Source organism: Pyricularia oryzae, chromosome 6, assembly GCF_000002495.2.
Source record: "Pyricularia oryzae 70-15 chromosome 6, whole genome shotgun sequence".
Lineage (NCBI taxonomy): Eukaryota > Fungi > Ascomycota > Sordariomycetes > Magnaporthales > Pyriculariaceae > Pyricularia > Pyricularia oryzae.
Genome location: NC_017853.1, coordinates 1,987,726 through 2,004,029, shown reverse-complemented (window position 1 = coordinate 2,004,029; position 16,304 = coordinate 1,987,726). Strand labels below are relative to the sequence as shown.

Sequence of the window (16,304 nt, the reverse complement as noted above, 5' to 3'; positions counted from 1 at the left end):
CATGCATGCAAGACATGTCAGCAAACGCCCGCGACAAGCCAGAGAAAAAATAAACCCAACGCCACGGGCATGGAATGAACCATGATGGAAGGGATCGGCTAGCTTCAAAAGAAGTCAAGGGCTGAGTCTAAGGCGAACAAGCTAAATCCTACAATTTGCTAATATAGCCTAGCCTATGGGAAAAGTAAAGAAAATAGACGCCTTAGCAAGCTTGGATACTCAGCAATCTTAATCTTACCTAATAAACAAACATCCATCATCTTGGGTATTGTGCCGTCGGTGGATTTGCATACCGGATGTAATAATATCGGTAGACCCCAATCGGAAAACCCCCTATCGGCTCGACGGCAAAATTCGCTGCATCGGGTCAAGGAGCCTGAGGTTGCCTTACAATCGCCGCGAACTATTTATGATCTATAGCCGGGGGGGGGGGTTTTCTTTCGTGCTCCAGAATTGATCTCCATCTCCTCAAACAAACTTCTGGCAAATGTCATCCCTGATCTACCCACCGTTCTACCAGAACTAGTAGTATTACAGCGGCTTATCCCGATAAGTCCCCTTGTCTTCGAAACCCGCGACGCTATTCTTGAAGATGAGGCACAATGTATAAGGGAATGGGATTTTGATTGATCTCCCATAAAAAATATAAAAAATAAATGCCAGCGATCGAGCACAACCAACTTCGCAAAATGACTCAACTCTTGCACCCCAAGTCATCGCTTCAAATCACCGCGTAAGCCGCAGCGTAGCTGACGCTGGAATCGCTGACATTCTCGACAAGGCTGCTCCTGTCATACTTGACAAAGGTAAACACACCGTCCCCCTTTTTGGAACCTGACGCGGCTCCATCACCACCAGCCCTCTCCTTCTTTAGCATCTCCAGCGCAGCCATGACGACACCGATCGGGTGACGCCCGCAGACCGTGTTCCCGGTCGCCTTGAGGTTATCGTAAAATGCGTCATGACTTCCGGTCTCGATGGCGTCCATGGCCAGGTGGTCCAACACCCGGATGCCCTCGTGTATCGGGACCGGCAAGTTCCGGTCCGCCCTGCCGAGGCTCCTTACGCCCTCGACGGTGCCGTCGGCAGTGTACTTGGTGTAGCTGAACCGGTTACCCCAGTGACAAAAGTCGGAGCTGACAATGAAGGCGTTGTCTGGGTCACGCAGGTGCGGCAGCAGCAGCTCTCCAAAGGCCTTTTCCGCGTCTCGCTTGTTGTCGCCAATCAGGATGGGCACCACGGGCGGCCACGAGGCGTCGCCGTCGCCATCGCTGCCGCCACCAAACGTCTGCGTCAGCCGTTTGGCCAGGTACGGCAGGTGCATCTCTAGGCTGTGCTCGTCCTCATCGTTGTCGCGCGGTATGTCCTTGAACTTGCCCGTGTCTCGGAGCTGCTTGATCGTGTCAAGGTCCACCCGGAGGTTGCCGAGCGGCGTTTCGTAGGTAGCGTAGGTCGTCAGGGCGCAGCCGGAAAGATAGTACGTATGTGAGGGCCCAAGTACAAAGATACGCTTTGCGGCGCTGACGTCAAAGACCTTGTAGGCCCAGGCGGCGCAAGGTCCCGAGTAGCTATAGCCGGCATGACTGGTAGTGGGAGATGTTGGAGTTGTTAATGGTAGTAGGTTTGAATACTTGACGGAGGTGGAGCGAGGAAAATCAAAGCTGCCCAATCATTCCAAGAGGAGCCTATGGTGATACGAAGGTGGGCAGTAGGCAGGTGAGATGCGACATATTCAGAGAGTTCGACAATGACGTCAGGGCGACAAATGCATGGGGATCGTCAACTTGTTATGCCTAGGAAACTTACGGTGCAATAATTACGCTCGCACCTTTGATAGGGACGTCGCTCTCATTGATCTTGTCGGGTACCTCGGAGAGCCATTCATCGAGTTCGGTGTTGAGCTTGGATGAGCTGTGTGTGTACCAACTGCCGGCATGGCTTGCTCTCCGAATCCCGGACATGATCAACAGCTAGCTGTTCTTGCCGATTTACTTGTCCGTGGTTTCTGATCTAATTTCCTCGTGGGCGATTACCCGGTTGAATGAGAATGACCGTTTTCCAAACGATTTGTGTCCAGATTTGCTCGAGCACTTTACGAAAGATAAATGCAATCATGGACAGTTGGCTACAAAATGCACGGAGAGGTTCAACGGGCGTGGGAAAGCAAGATAGGGGTGCTGAGCCCAGTGTAAGTAACCTCGAACTGCCCCTCCCTGGTGCCCCACTACGCCGTTCTGAGCATCACGCATACATATTACCGCGTCAACCTGGGGATGCATGGAATATGAGCGAAACCGAGCACTGAGCCCGCCCTTGCTTTTCTGTTTCTGTCTCTTTTCATCTTTGATCTGCCTTTCTGATCCCGTCTCAACTCCTTTCTGCCCAACGCCAGTCAGTCAAAACACCAACTCTAAGCTCCAACTAAAAGCCATCGTTAATACCCTTCGCCTTCTCTCCCTCCCTCCTCTCCTTGTTCACATCAGCCCACCATCCCATCGTCTCCTCCTCGCTCTTGGTATTACCCTCAGCATCCAGCTGGTCCCACGGGTTCGGGGTCAGGATGTAGTGCACATTCTTGACCTTGTCGTCGCGCCAGATGGCATCGTGCACTCCGGGCCACCGCAGAGTCTTTAGCGCGTTGTAGACGTACGGCAGCGCCACCCAGCGGTCCTTGTAGAGCTCCGAGAGCAGCGACTGGTCCGCAAAGTCAAGCGACGCCGCGTTGTTCTCCATGTGCTCTACGATCTGCTGGAACAGGACCCGCGACGGGTTCACCACCTGCAGGCCTCCGTTGAGGATCGGCAGCGGCACCTTGGCCGGGTCCGCCCCTTCGACCTGCGCCTTGTCCGGCTCTCCGTGCTGCGTCGTGAAGGCACAGTTCTCGGGGACCCAGTCCTTGGGGTAATGCGCGCGCTTGAGCGGGTTGCAGACGCAGGCGTAGCTGGCGGCAAACACCCTCTTAGAGTCGGGGCCGCCGGCGGCCGAAACCTCGGGCGCGTCCAGCTCCATCTCCATCAGCTCGTCCATGTTCTGCAGCACCAACATGTCCGAGTCTAGCTGTACAACACGGTCGTACTGCTCCAGCGAGAAGGGCGTGAGCTTGCTCCAGCAGTCGTAGAAACGCGGGTCCTCGCTGTAGTCCCTGCTAGACTTGGTTGGGAGCAGGTACTCGATGCGCTGCGCAGCGATGCACCGCGACGCCAGCGCCGTGCGGCCAGACTCGGGGAAGGTGTCCGTGTACAGTGCCACGAGAGGGTATTTGGACTTGTGCTTCCGCAGCGCATGGTCCAGCGTCAAGAGTCCCGGTAGGTAGTCCAGGTTTGTTATCAGTGTTGTCCATACTGAAAAGGGACCGTTGAGATTTCATAATGTCAGTCACGCCGCCGTTTTTTTTTTTTTTCTCATAAAACTGAGTGGTATTTTGTGATTTGCATACCTCTGCTGGAGTCCACCGCCCGCTTGCCGTCCGCCATGTTGATTATGATTTGTGTGGTGTGGTAGGTTTATGGACTTATTTTGAGCGGATTGTATCGTCAAATCCTTGCGACTGTTGGCAAGTTATGAACGAACCACAGAGGTAGAAACAAACGAAATGATATTTACCCAAGGAGGTGAACAACCGGTTAGACAGGGTGCAAGAAAAAATTTGGACGAAGCGGGATTTTCAAGTGATCAGTCAGTAAACCTTGGGTAAGGTTCTTCCCAGGCACAATCCGAAAGAACCTTTGACGCTACGGGATGACAACATGGTGGGGTTAACGATCAATCTACTGACTCTTCTCCTCCAACTGGCGCGCTAATACCCGACCCGGCCGTGAGCTAATATAAATATCTTCTTAGTTCTAGAATACATACCTACTCTCCACCCGCATTGTGACTGTCAAGTCTTAGTTGTGGGTTTGTGTTGTTTCTAATTGTCTTGCATCCTTGCCGGTATACTTTGTGTAGTGACAACCGCCGAAATGCAGTGCGTTCAGCCGATCTCGTCAAGAACAATCATGTTTTCAAAACGTTGTCTCATGTGATAATTCCATAACTTTCGTAAATCAAGCCAAACAATCTATCCTTTGCATACATCTTAATAATCATCACAGTCATTACCGTGCAGAAATCCAGAAAAAAAAAACCCCTCTCATGATCCGTTCCAACAAAAATCAAAGCTTCCAAACAAAATCTCGTAAATCGTGTCAAATCTCCCCCTTTAATCACGACGTAAACAGTCTCTTGAACACTGACCGGATGCCTCCCTTCTTCTCCTTCTTGTCCTTGACGTGGTCAGATTCTTCTTCACCATCCGCGATTTCCTCCTTATCGCGCTCTCCACGCCCGGCGGTAGTTGCCCGCCTCTGAAGCTGCTCCCTCTTCTCGAAGCGAGTCCGACGGTGAAGCGCCTCTTCACGCGGCTGCTCCAGGTCGTCCTTGGTCTTGTTAATCGAGCGAACTGTGGGACTCTCCCGAGCCGAAGGCTCATAACTTGCTCTCATGGGACGCACAGCATCCCGAGACGCCCGTCTCGACCGCGCATAGTCTTGAGATGACCTCCCCGAGCCAGACTCCTCCGCGGCGCGCCGAGCATCCTCAGCTACCTTTTCGCGGGCTTTTTGTAGTTTGCGCAAGGTGCTGGCGTCTTCTGTCACGCGGCTGGATCGGTGCCGCGACCTGGTGGTATGTGAACGTTCCGGAAGAGATTCTGAAGGAGGAGGGACAATCGAAAGGTCCCGATCTCTCCTGATGCTGCTGCTGCGAGCAGGAGGAGGCGGGATGTCACCCGTGCCGTAGGAATAGTCGACGCCGTCAGCAGGCTTGGAGTGACGACTCCTGCTTGAGCCGAAGAGGCCAGTCTTTGGCGGTGGAGGTGGTGGCATCTCTTCCCTTGCTGCAGATCTGTGGCTATGTCGTCTCAACCTCGCCCTGTCGCTGGTGCTCACAGGCGGGGAGGTTGGAGCCGGTGTAGGCGAGCCATGGCCTGTTTCCTTTTCACGTAGCGCACGAGCGGCGTGACGCTCAGCACGCCGCCTGTCGTGTTCCTGTTGCTCCTCTGGGGAGCGGGCAGCGTGACGTTCAGCGCGACGCCTCTCGTGCTCTTGCTGCTCTTCGGGGGTTCTGTATCTCCGAGAGTGTGACTCCTCCGAATATCCACTATCCTGGCGTCTCGGTTTGTGTGAGGGCGAAGACATCGAACCTGAAGCATCGCGATGGTGGTCAGGGCGGCTTCTACGGTGGTGCTTCTTTTCGTCGCCATTCTCATCTCTTGGTGTGCGCTCTTCCCTAGGAGTCCGGTCTTCCCTGGGAGTTCGACTCGATCGAGAAGAGTGGTGGCTCGAACGGTGGTGATGGCCGCTGCGTGGTGTCCGCGGAGACTCGGGGTCCGCCACCGATCGTTTATCGTCTGCAAAGAGGTCAGCAACGGAATCGCGAAGCGCCTGGTCCATGTCACGGTCCCTGCTCCTCTTTACTGGATATTCCGCCGCCTTTGACCTCTCTGGACTCAGAGAGAAAGGGTTTGTTCCCGCGTCGCGCCACCCGTATCCCTGGACGGGGCTTCCAGTGGGCGACAAGCGCGGGGATCCCTTGGGGCTCAGAACATGGCAAGTGGCATAGAGGATGACGGCAGTGGCAACAATCTCCTCAGCATTCTGGATGGAGAGCTTACGTTGTCTTCTCAGGCTCCTCGCCTTGCTCATCTGCCGCGCAGGTTCGTCCTTGAGATCTGGGAGCACCACTCCGGGCGTCGATGCCCTGATCGGATCGCTCGAACCGGCTGCGGGAAGTCCAAATGGAGTTCTAGGCCGTATAATATCGGTCTGCGTACCTGAGCTAACAAGCTTGACGGTCGGCCTCTTGGGTCTTTCTGTATCGACACTGCGCTGTGACTCAGGATTCTCGCCCTTGTCATTTGAAGACATCGCGCGTGCGGCCATTAGTCCAGCTGCCCCAACAGCTGCAGCAGCACCTGCTGCCATTGCTGTCTGTTTCATGTTGGACTTTTCGTCTTCCTCGACAGAATCGTCTTCCACAGTCGCCTGGCAAGCCTCTGCTTCGGGAGCGTCGTCGGGGGTGGTTTCGTCAGCAAGGACGGGAACAGGCGCACTAGCGACCTCGGGAGTTGGTTCTGGCTCAGATTCACTCGGCAAACTTTCGCCAATTGTCTGATCCGCCTGTGACTCGGCCTCTGTAACTGCCTGCATCTCGGCGGCTTCAGTAGCTTCAGCCGGTTCCTTAATTTCGTTCTCTGGCTCGCGCTCATGGGCCAGGGCTGAGGATTCAGCCTGAGGTTCTTTATCATCATTGTCCTCCGCGGATGCTGCCTCCTCAGGTGCTTCGGTCTGAGCCAGATCGCTGGCAGCGGCTGCTTCGACGGCGGCTTCAGGTGCGTCTTCGTCTGAGTTATCTTCGTGGGGCACATCGCTTTCAGTTGCTGTAGCTGGCTCAACGACTGTCTCATCAATGGGAGACTCTTCAAACGCTTTAGGTTCTTCGACCGCTGCGGTTTCAACTGCGCCTTCAGCAGCCGGCTCTTCGACGACTTGGCTGTCTTCGGCCAGCGACTCGCGGGCAGCTGCTTCAGCTGCTTCAGCTGCTGGCTCCTCTTCAATTTCTTTGCTCACAGCGTCACTATCGTTAACGTCAACAATGTCGGTAGCAGCCTCAGCAACAGGCTCTGCGGTATTAGAAGGTTCCTCGGGTATGTCATCAACGGCCTTTTCCTCGCTCACGGCGTCTGCGTCACCCGTTGCCTCAAGAGTTTCGACCTCAGTAGGCGGTTGGGCGGCCTCAACAGCATCAAGTGACTTGTCGTCCGCCTCTTTGGCAACAGCTTCGTCCGAGGCAACCATCGCTTCAGCCTGTGGAGCAGGCGCTGCTTCCACCTCCGTTGCAGCATCGGCAGCCAAAATTCCTGGCTCTTTGCTTTCCTCGACCTCTGCTGAGCTTGCGGGAATCTCTGGTTCGATGTCCACCTTGGCGCCTGATTCCACGTCGGCTTCCGCAGGGATATCACCATCAATGGGCGTAATGTCGTCCTTAACTACCGGCTCAGGAGCCTCTGGAGCTAAAACCGTTTGACCAGCGGCAACCTCAACCTCTTCTGACGTAGTAGCTGGTTCGGGTGCCGCTGAGCTCTCTTCCTGGTCCTCGGGAGCTTGGGTGGCTGCAGGCACATCCAAGACCCCAGGCTCAGTAGCAGCTTTCTCGACAGCATCATGGATGTCTTCATCCGGAGCTGCAGTGGCATTCTGATGGCCAGATTTGTCTGCTGCGACTGTTCCTTCGACTGCTGGCGGCTCTTCGACGGCAGGTTGCTCAACAACAGGCTCGGCGGTAGCATCATCCGCGGCTGTAGCAGGTCCTATGACGGCTTCGCCCTCCGCCACGTCCTTGTCCACATCGACAGTCTCTGTTACAGGGGCATCCGAGACTGCAATTGCACCAAGGTCGATAGGCTCAGCGGCTAGCTCATCTTTGCTGACATCCACGGCACTCTCCTCGGGAGCAATCGGCTGAACATCAGAAGCTCCCTCGGCGTCGTTTGGTGGAGATGTCTCAGAATTGTTAACAGTCTCTGCGGCGAGCGCAGTTGCACTGGTCTCGACGTCTTCTGAACTTGGTTCCTCGGTCTCCTCGGTGGTTGGCACCTCGTCATCGACAGGGGCCTGGTCTGCGGCGGTCTCGTTCGGCTGCGAATCAGTAGCATCTACAGTTGAAGGTAGATCCTCAGCTGGAACTGGTGCTTCTGCTGGAGCATCGGAGGGATCATCTGCCGTAACAGCAGCCGACTCGGCTTGTGGCTCCACTGAGCCCGTATCAGCTTCAGTGGCCGTTTGTTCGTTGACAGCTGCAGCTTCCTGAGAAGCTTCAGCTGAATTGACCAGCTCTGGCGTCTGCTCAGCAGCATCGGCGACTGGGAGCTGTTCAGTGACCTCAAAAAGCTCTACAGGTTCGGTTTGCTCGCTGGCGTCACCAGTCGCCACGGTAGATGCAATTGCCTCAGCATCCGAAGACTTGGGTGCATCTGCTTCTACGGGAGTCTCTGCCGGCTCAACTGTCTCATAATTCGGCTCAGGATCAGCGTTAACAGCCTCAACTGCATCAGCCTCTGGCTCTGCAGGCTTATCGGAAGTCTCTCCAGTGATATTCCCGTTGTCTTCGAGAGCAGGTTTATCTGTGGTCTCAGTTGACGAATCCTGTTCAGATTCCTTATCCGCAGGAGTAACGTCACCTTCGGGGGCCTTGTCTAAGCTGGCTCCTTCGTTGTGATCGTTGCTACCGGTCTCTGGGGCATCGGCCGGCTCGGCCGTTGATGCTTGGACAGGCGCCGGTGCCTCCTCAGCTGCTTCTGCTCCAGACTGCTCACTTGAGATCTCTACAGCCGCTGGTCCATCATCTAGTTGAGCAGATGCTTCTGGCACGCTGACTGGATCCAGAGTTTCAGCTGCAGAGGCATCTTTTGGCACAGACTCGACATCCGGAGCTTTCGCAGGTGCCTCATCACCTGCCTTATCCTGGGCCTCGTCCAGAGTCTCGGATTTGTCGATTGATCCATCAGTTGCTGGCGCAACATCAGCTTGTGCGGTTGGTTCGTCCGCAGTTGGGGATTCAGAGGCGGGCTCGGGCTCTGTTGCTGTTGATGGCTCCCCTGCTGGCTCACCACCTGCCGCAACCGCCTCGGGCGCTGTGTCTTGGGTAGCATCGCTGCCTTCAGGGGCAGCCGGCTGGTCCTCTTTGGGCTCTGCGGGCTGGGGTTCTTCAGCCACGGCAGCGTCGTCCACGTTCGTGGGCTCTGCTGAAGGGACCTCGGGTTCAACCTCAGGAGCAGCATCGATTGAAACAGGTTCAGCCTCTACAGCTGCCTCCTGTAAGCTTCCATCCTGAGGCGGCACCGCATCAACGGCTTCAACGGCTGCCTGCTCGTCGCCGGTAGGAACCTCGACAGCCTTTTCGTCAGTTTCCTCGGCTGACATGCCGATTCCAAGCTCTTCTGTCGGTATGGTCTTTTCTGCGTCGTCAGACGTTGCGTTTTGTTCGGAATCGCGAGGTAAATCGGAGGATGGCATGCCATCCAAGGGCTCGGCAGCATCCTTCTCAGGTTCGAGTGCGTCTGCTGACACGACGTCCGGAGTTTGCATAACATCGCTCTCCACATCTGCTGGTTTGATTGGCGCCTCCGGTTCGCAAGGATCGGCCTCCGAGTCTTTGGGAGCAGCATCATCCGCCTGGGGTGCAGCGGTCGGCGGCTCATTTTCGGCTGAAACCGGAGACCCACTCTCGTCGGGAGCAGCCAACTGCGCCGGTTCTTCGCCAGTCGCTACGTCGACTGTGTCTTTCGTAGCAGCACTTTCCTCCGACTCCAGTGTATCAACAGATTCGGACGGTACCTCTGCCACCGGCGGCACGTTGTCCTCTGCAGCACGTGCCGGTTCCTCTCCGTTCACTGCGCCGCTGTCATCAGCGGCTTGCGAATCTTCTGGCTCATCGGCTTCGAGGGCGCTTGCGGCAAGGACTGCTGCAGGTGCAATAGCCGCTGCAGCTGCGACTGTTTTGCCGGCTTTGCTCTTTTTGTCCTTTTTGCCCTTCTTATCCTTTTCCTGGTCCTTGTCCTTGTCTTTGCTCTTAGATTTCTTCTTGGACGTCGACAAATCTTCTTCGGGCTCTTCCTCCTTGGGGAGTGGAGGAGCTTCGACGGGCGTGGATTCAATAGCCTTGTCCTTCTTCTTCTTCTTATCCTTCTTAGAAGATGCTTTCAGATCCTCTTCGGGATCTTGGACCTCTGACGCCGCTGGAGGGCTGGTTTTGTCAAGCTCCTGGATCTCTGGCGCTGCGATTTCTTGGACATCCGGTGCTGCTGAAGCGCTAGTTTCGTTGCCGAGTTCCTGAACCTCTGGTGCTGCTACTTCTTGGACATCTGTTGCTGCTGGAGAGCTGGCTTGGTCGCCGACTTCAGCTTCAGTGTCAGCCTTACCTTTGTCCTTCTTCTTCTTCTTCTTCTTATCTTTCTGTGAAGATGCTGGTATCTCCTCTTCCTGTACAACTGGAGGCGGGACTTCTGGAACAGGCTCGGGATCCGATGCACCTTTGTCCTTATTTTTCTTCTTGTCTTTCTTGGAAAGCACTGCCGGTTCCGGTTTTTGTTGCTCAACTGCAGCCACAACTTCGACAGGGGTTGCATCAGCGCCCTTGTCTTTCTTTTTCTTCTTGTCCCTCGATGGTGTCGCCGCCTCTTCCGTCACGCTAGTCTCCGCTTCCGTCGGAACTTTAGCCTCATCAGGAGGAGCCACGTCAGCCACATCCTTACTTTTCTTCTTTTTCTTGTCCTTTTTAGATGAAGAAGGCAACTCGTCTGTGTCAGGCTTTACTGGTGCTGCTAGAGTCTCTGGCTCTGCAGAAGCTGCATCCAAAGTAGATGTGTCCACGGTTTCCACACCCACGGGTTCCGCCTTTAATGGTTCGGCCTCGGTGGACGCTTCTTCAACCGGAGCTGTTTCAACCGGAGCTACATTTACGGCAGCTGTTGCTGCTGTTGCCGCCTCGGCGGCGTTTGGCTCTATGGGTGATGGTGCTTCGACGGGCGTTGCTTCAACGGCCGCTGCCTCGACTGGTGCTGTCTCAACCGGCTCTGCTGCCACGGGCACTGCCTCGATCGGTGCTTCCTCAACAAGGGCTGGCTCCGCAGGCGAGGGAGCACCCACGCTCTTTGTCTCATCTGCGGCAGCAGCAAGCTTGTCCTTCTTCTTCTTTTTCTTGTCTTTCTTGGAGGAAGCGGGCGGAGCAGGCTCTGGTTCTTGCTTCGCCTCAGGCTTTGGTTCCTGTTTCGGTTCGAACTCTAATCCTTGTTTCATATCAGGTTCCGGCGCCGATTCTTGCTTGAGTTCAGCCTCAGGCTCTTGTTCCTGCTTCGCCTCAGGCTCTAGCTCTTGCTTTAGCTCAAGCTCCGGTTCTTGCTTCAACTCAGGCTCCGGTTCTTGCTTCAACTCAGGCTCCGGTTCTTGTTTTGGCTCGGGCTCAGGCGGCGGAGACGAAATTATGGCCTCGATAGGAGTGGCTGTGCCTGACTTGCCCTTCTTCTTCTTTTTCTTATCCTTTTTAGAAGATGCGGAGGGAACAGGCTCTGGTTCTTGCTGCGAGTCTGGCACTGTCTCTTGCTTCGGTTCAAGCTCTGGTTCTGCCTTCAGTTGAGCGTCAGGTTCCGGCTCTTGTTTTGGCTCAGGCTCCGGTTCTTGTTTTGGTTCAGGCTCTATTTCCTGCTTCGCTTCAGGCTCTGCTTCTGCCTTCAGCTGAGCATCAGGGTCCGGCTTTTGTTTTGGCTCAGGCTCCGGTTCTTGCTTCGCTTCAGGTTCGGCCTCTGGTTTTTGGGTCGCTTCAGGCTCAGGCTCCGGTTCTTGTTTTGGTTCAGGCTCTGTTTCCTGCTTCGCTTCAGACTCTGCTTCTGCCTTCAGCTGAGCATCAGGGTCCGGCTTTTGTTTTGGCTCAGGCTCCTGTTCTTGCTTCGCTTCAGGTTCGGCCTCTGGTTTTTGGGTCGCTTCAGGCTCAGGCTCCGGTTCTTGTTTTGGCTCAGCCTCTGTTTCCTGCTTCGCTTCAGACTCTGGTTCTGCCTTCAATTCAGGCTCGGCTTTTGGTTCTTGCTTCGCCTCAGACTCAGGCGGCGATGAAATCACGGCCTCCAGTGGAGTGGCTGTGCCTGACTTGCCCTTCTTCTTCTTCTTCTTTTTATCCTTCTTTGGAGACGGCAACGATTCCGCCTCGAGCTCCGTCTCTGGTAGAGGCGTTACAGATTCCGATTCTGTCGGTGGAGGGGCGACTACGGGCTGGTCTTTTGGCGCTTCTTCCGTGACCACAGGGGCTGCAGCCGCAGAATCAGGGGTGCTCTCCTCCTTCGCATCAGAAGGCGCCGCCTCATCGGCTACAGCCTTGGTCTCCTCCGCGGGAGCTGATGCTGTAGCTGGTGCCTCTTCAGTAGCCGGAGCAGCCGTCTCACTGGAAGCAGCGGGTTCATCTTTAGTGTCCGGAACATCTGGCTCCCGAGCGTCCGTGGCAGGCTTTTGCTCGTCGATAGAGAATGTGAGTTCATCGGCCTTTTCAGGGGTAGCTTTGTCCGAAGCTGCAGGAGCTTCCTCCTTGGTCGCCTCATCATTCGCGGGATCCGGTTTCGAAGTTGCCTGTTCGTCATTGGGCGGAGGCACTTCCTCGACATTGGCAGGTGGAGCGTCTGCAGCCGGTGGATTCTCAGTAGCTGAGGGCATTGTTGCATCCTCGGCCTTGTTTGGAGTTGCGTCGTCTGAGCTCGCGGGGGCTTCCTCTTTGGTGGCCAAATCAACTGCTGCTTCGGCATTTGAAGATTCTGGTGCCTCGGCGGTCGTTGGGGCAACTTCATCCGCGTTGGTGGCCGAAACTATTTCTTCAGTCACTGGAGGAGCTTCAGCCTTTGCCGTGGAATCGACTTCCTCTGGAGCCCTTTCCGTTGTATTTTCCTCGGTAGCGGGAGCAGGTTCTGTAGGCTGTTCAGATGCCGGTGCATCAGCAGCGGGAGCCGGTCCATCCTCGGCGGGTGCATCTGCTGCAGTTGGCAAGGCAGGTGCTTCGGCAGGATCTTCTGATTTTTGAGGCGTTTCCGCATCCTTGCCGGCAACTGCCGTACCGTCTGCCTCTATAGCTGCCGACTCGGCAACCGGCGCTGCTGCTTCTTCGGTGACCGCGGCATCTTTCTCGGCTTCTGCAACAGCGAGTGCATCCTCTGCAGCCTCCAATGGCTTTGTCTCGCTAGCTGCTGGGGCTGCCTCCTCAGAAGTAGGGTCGTCGGATTTCTGATCGACGGCGACCTCGGGATCCGCTTGTGGCTGTTCTGAAGCAGGCGTCGCATCTGCTGATTTCTCGTCGGTGCTAGATGCAGCCGTTTCCTCAGCTGGTTGGGCAGCCGGTTCCTCGACAGCGCTAGGAACCGGTTCTGTATCGGGAGCTGCTGGAGCCGCTTCTTCCGCGGGGGCAGGAGGCGGCGGAGGAGGAGTGTCGTCCGATGCGCCCTTTTTGCTCTTCTTCTTTTTGTCCTTTTTCGAGCTCTTGACCTCCTCGACCGGGGCAGGAGGAGGCGGAGGTGGGGGCTCTTCGGCTCCCTTCTTTTTACTCTTCTTCTTGTCCTTCTTGGATTTCTTCACCTCTTCGAATACGACGTCGTCGGCCGCAGGTGAAGTGACCTCGGCAGTTGCCGAAGGCTCATCAGAAGGCGCAGGCGGCTCATCGGCAGGTGCGGAAGGCTCATCGGCAGGTGCGGAAGGCTCATCAGCAGCGACTTCCTTAGTCTCATCCTTGGCCTTTTCCTCTTCCGCTGGTGGTTCCAGCGCTGGCTCTGGCTCAGCAGCAGCCTTTTTGCTTTTCTTTTTCTTTGACTTGGAGGACTCTAAAGCAAGCTCATCCGCCGGAGCAGGCTCTGGATCGGTCTTTTTGCTCTTGCTCTTCTTTCCCTTCTTGTCGCCCTCGTCTTCGGAAATCTCAGCGTCCTTTTTGCCCTTTGACTTCTTTTTTGATTTTGGGCTCTCCAAAACCTCGCCGTCGTCGACTAGAGGAGTGGGCGTCTCCTCAACGGCGCTCTTCTTGCCTTTTGATTTCTTCTTCTTCCCTGTGGCTGCCAACTCCTCTTCTGGGATGACCTCTGGCTCCTCTACCTTGGGCGTTTCTGGTACTACCTCGGCACCGGCCTTCTTTGCTGCCTTCTTGGCTGCCTTTTTGGCGGCCTTTTTCTGGGCCGCCGTCAGGGGCGTCGTCGGCCATTCATCCTCCTCTGCCGGTATCCCTCCATCTAGAGTGTACGTTCAGCTGACTGAGCTTCATAAAGATAGGCTGTAAATTTACTCACCTTGGCCATCTCCATTCTGGTCCAATGGCTTTTGATCATCCTCTGCATCTGAGGGCTGAAAGTACTCAACTTTTGAGTAGTCTGCGTACTGTGGCTCGCCATATGAGCTTACAGCAACCTCATCACCCCATCCACTTGTCCGTGTCGGACAGTAGGAAACATCTTTGAAGCTCATTCTTTGGTGACCTTGTAAAGGCTTGAGGCCTCTGCAAGCCAGCGGTTGGCGAGAGAGCCTGGCCGAACGGTCTTATCAACAGAATTGCCTCCACCTGAGCGCAGGAACAGCGCAGGAACCACGCCCCTCTCGAGTGTAAACAACAACCAAAGACGTCACAAGATGTGGGGCGTTTGTTTGGGGTGTTTCTGTGAAGTTTCTCGAGGTGAAAAAGGGTATATCCCCGCAGTCACTTTCGATGGTGATCTATGTCTGTGAGAGTAATCGAATCGTGGAGATGAGGAGCCCAGGAGATAGCTCAAGCTTGGTATACAAATGTAGATTGCTAGTGCGGGCTTCTGACAACAAAAGCAGCGAGAATCGGTTGCAAACTAAAGGGGTATCACGAGTACACAATAATGGGAATCACCAGGGGAATGCTTGAAGATTGAAGGAGAAAAAGAAGCCAGAAAGCAACTGTTTGTTCAAGGTTTGATAGGGTTTCCTTTGAAGACGAATTGAGCGATCAAAACGGCGGAGAAAAACATTGGGCTTCGAGAAGGCAGGGGGTACCATGGAATTTTGCACGCCCCCCGGCAACCTATAATATAGCACCTTTGGCGATATTATGGGGCGACAAAGGAGGAAAAAAAAAGTATTAAGCACAAAAAAGAAAAGCCAATGGCTGGTTGGCACCTGCAAACCCCACGGGCCGGGAATTGCCTCTCTTCCACTTGACAGATCGAGGCGAGCAACAGGTGGTCAGAACCGGGCCGCATCGGGCCCCATTGGACCAGAAGAATCAAAAAGCTCCAGCGCCCTGGCGCCACGTCGAGATGAGGGGTCAAGATGGATGGTAAAAAAGAGAGAGCATTTCGGCTTCGGGTGCTTCCTGTACCCATTGTTACTGGTACAAGGTTGATGAAGCGTGGGGTGATTCGCTTAGACATTTTGGTAGCTTGAACACCTTACATACATTACAGAATGCTGTGGTCTTGCAAGACGCCGCCGTCAATGTCGCACTACTGCCAAAAGTTGCAGGTTCCGTGGCAAGCGTGGTCAATTGGGCACACAATTGACTTTTACGGCGCCCAAGGCTAGCGCGCAGCCCAAAGCACGAGATCGGCTGTGATACGCCCCGTCACACAAAAAACAAACCGCACTGAGGCCCTGGGCCTGTCTGCTTCCAGGTGATAGAGACGGAAAGCCACGCATTGCATAATTTATCGCAAAGTGCTGTCAGCGACCGAGCCCTGGTTCGCATCTGGATTGGTCGGTCAACTGAATTGAGGCCCGTGGGGGAATTTGGTTTGGCACCGTGCACTCGCTTCCTGTCGATGATGATCGCTGCCGATGCTCACGGTAACGTACGGAAGCTGCCAAGCTGCTCCCCGAGACGCAAGGCACGCAACGCAATACTGACAGATTGTACTATACTGTACCGTACCGTATGGAGGACCTAGCAAAGCATGTAAGTTAGTACAGATAAGTACTGCCAGATTAGATAGTAAGTCAGGGTACCTGTTCTAGGAGTTCCATGGTGTTCGATCTCGTGGGTGATATGACTGGCTGAGTTATTTAGCTCTCGACGCGGACGGGCACCCACCGGAACCCAGCTCCGCCTAGGTACCGGCGGCTGGGATCCGACAGGATGAATGGTTAGTTTGAGGTATCTTTGTCATGCAATTGTATGCAGAAGTACATCATGCGGCCGAGTGGATAAATGAACTTAGATGGCTGGTTGGCCGATCAAAATGGGGACATGAAAAGAGCTTGCATGCAAAAAAGCGCGAGTTGCTCCAGCGGACGAGTGGGTAAGCTACGTGGCAGAGTAACGACGGGATTATGGACAGACCAAGACGGTTACTATCCAAGCCAGTTTTGAAGGCCCAGCCAGACCCGACCTCGTCCGGACCCCGGTCTGCAGGTGTGCCCAAAATCCCAGGCAGTTCAGTGCGGTGTGCAGCTGGCATTTGTGGGGATGAGGGGCAGCTTTTTGCTTTGTAGGAAGCACTTTTCTTTTCTTCAGACGACAGTTCGTTCTTTGGGGCTGCAGAGAAGTTTCTGGCATCAAGCTTGAGAAGTTGACTAATTACATCATAACTATGACCGGGCTTGCTGGGATAAAGGGGCTATATTGGGTACAATTTGGACGTATTGGGTATCTTATATAGCAATCTTAAGCAATATCGGGTCCTGGGTCCTGTTGATGCCTTGTTTTTCTTCACTGAACGGCGACGCCGTGAGCAATAATTGAACTGTTTATGTTGAAAACAAACAGGATTAGATAAGCACAGAGCATGAACG

The 16,304-nt window shown here is 54.8% G+C and overlaps 3 protein-coding genes across 4 annotated transcripts; all 3 read right to left on the bottom strand.

The window, feature by feature from the left end:
* Positions 1–94: 94 nt before the first annotated feature.
* MGG_04091 (uncharacterized protein) lies at positions 95–2,143 on the bottom strand. Its single transcript, XM_003719699.1, has 2 exons — positions 1,807–2,143; positions 95–1,583 (listed from the first exon to the last, which is right to left on the bottom strand). The coding sequence occupies exons 1-2, from the start codon at positions 1,959–1,961 to the stop codon at positions 722–724; spliced, it is 1,017 nt and encodes a 338-aa protein (XP_003719747.1). The 5' UTR covers positions 1,962–2,143; the 3' UTR covers positions 95–721.
* Positions 2,144–2,207: 64 nt separating this feature from the next.
* MGG_04092 (glycosyl transferase) lies at positions 2,208–3,736 on the bottom strand. Its single transcript, XM_003719698.1, has 2 exons — positions 3,437–3,736; positions 2,208–3,341 (listed from the first exon to the last, which is right to left on the bottom strand). Exons 1-2 carry the CDS (start codon positions 3,471–3,473, stop codon positions 2,422–2,424), a joined length of 957 nt encoding a protein of 318 aa, XP_003719746.1. The 5' UTR covers positions 3,474–3,736; the 3' UTR covers positions 2,208–2,421.
* A 231-nt stretch (positions 3,737–3,967) lies between these two features.
* MGG_04093 lies at positions 3,968–15,726 on the bottom strand (the record flags this gene model as incomplete). 2 transcript variants are annotated; one of them, XM_003719696.1, is made up of 3 exons in its annotated part: positions 3,968–5,389; positions 5,654–13,786; positions 13,844–14,018. In XM_003719696.1, the coding sequence occupies 3 exons, from the start codon at positions 14,016–14,018 to the stop codon at positions 4,206–4,208; spliced, it is 9,492 nt and encodes a 3,163-aa protein (XP_003719744.1). The 2 variants fall into 2 exon arrangements, with proteins under 2 accessions (XP_003719744.1, XP_003719745.1); XM_003719697.1 differs by adding an exon at positions 15,519–15,726 and having other exon boundaries at positions 4,206–13,786; positions 13,844–15,456.
* Between the last annotated feature and the right edge of the window lie 578 nt (positions 15,727–16,304).

What these genes read in the sequence shown, in the direction of transcription:
- MGG_04092 (XM_003719698.1), bottom strand. Translation starts at nt 3,473, where the DNA reads ATGGCGGACGGCAAGCGGGCGGTGGACTCCAGCAGAG. An exon ending in GGCGGTGGACTCCAGCAGAG is followed by an intron (nt 3,342 to 3,436) that starts GTATGCAAATCA and finishes GTCCCTTTTCAG; the next exon opens with TATGGACAACACTGATAACA.
- MGG_04091 (XM_003719699.1), bottom strand. Translation starts at nt 1,961, where the DNA reads ATGTCCGGGATTCGGAGAGCAAGCCATGCCGGCAGTTGGTACACACAC. An exon ending in GCGAGCGTAATTATTGCACC is followed by an intron (nt 1,584 to 1,806) that starts GTAAGTTTCCTA and finishes TCCCACTACCAG; the next exon opens with TCATGCCGGCTATAGCTACT.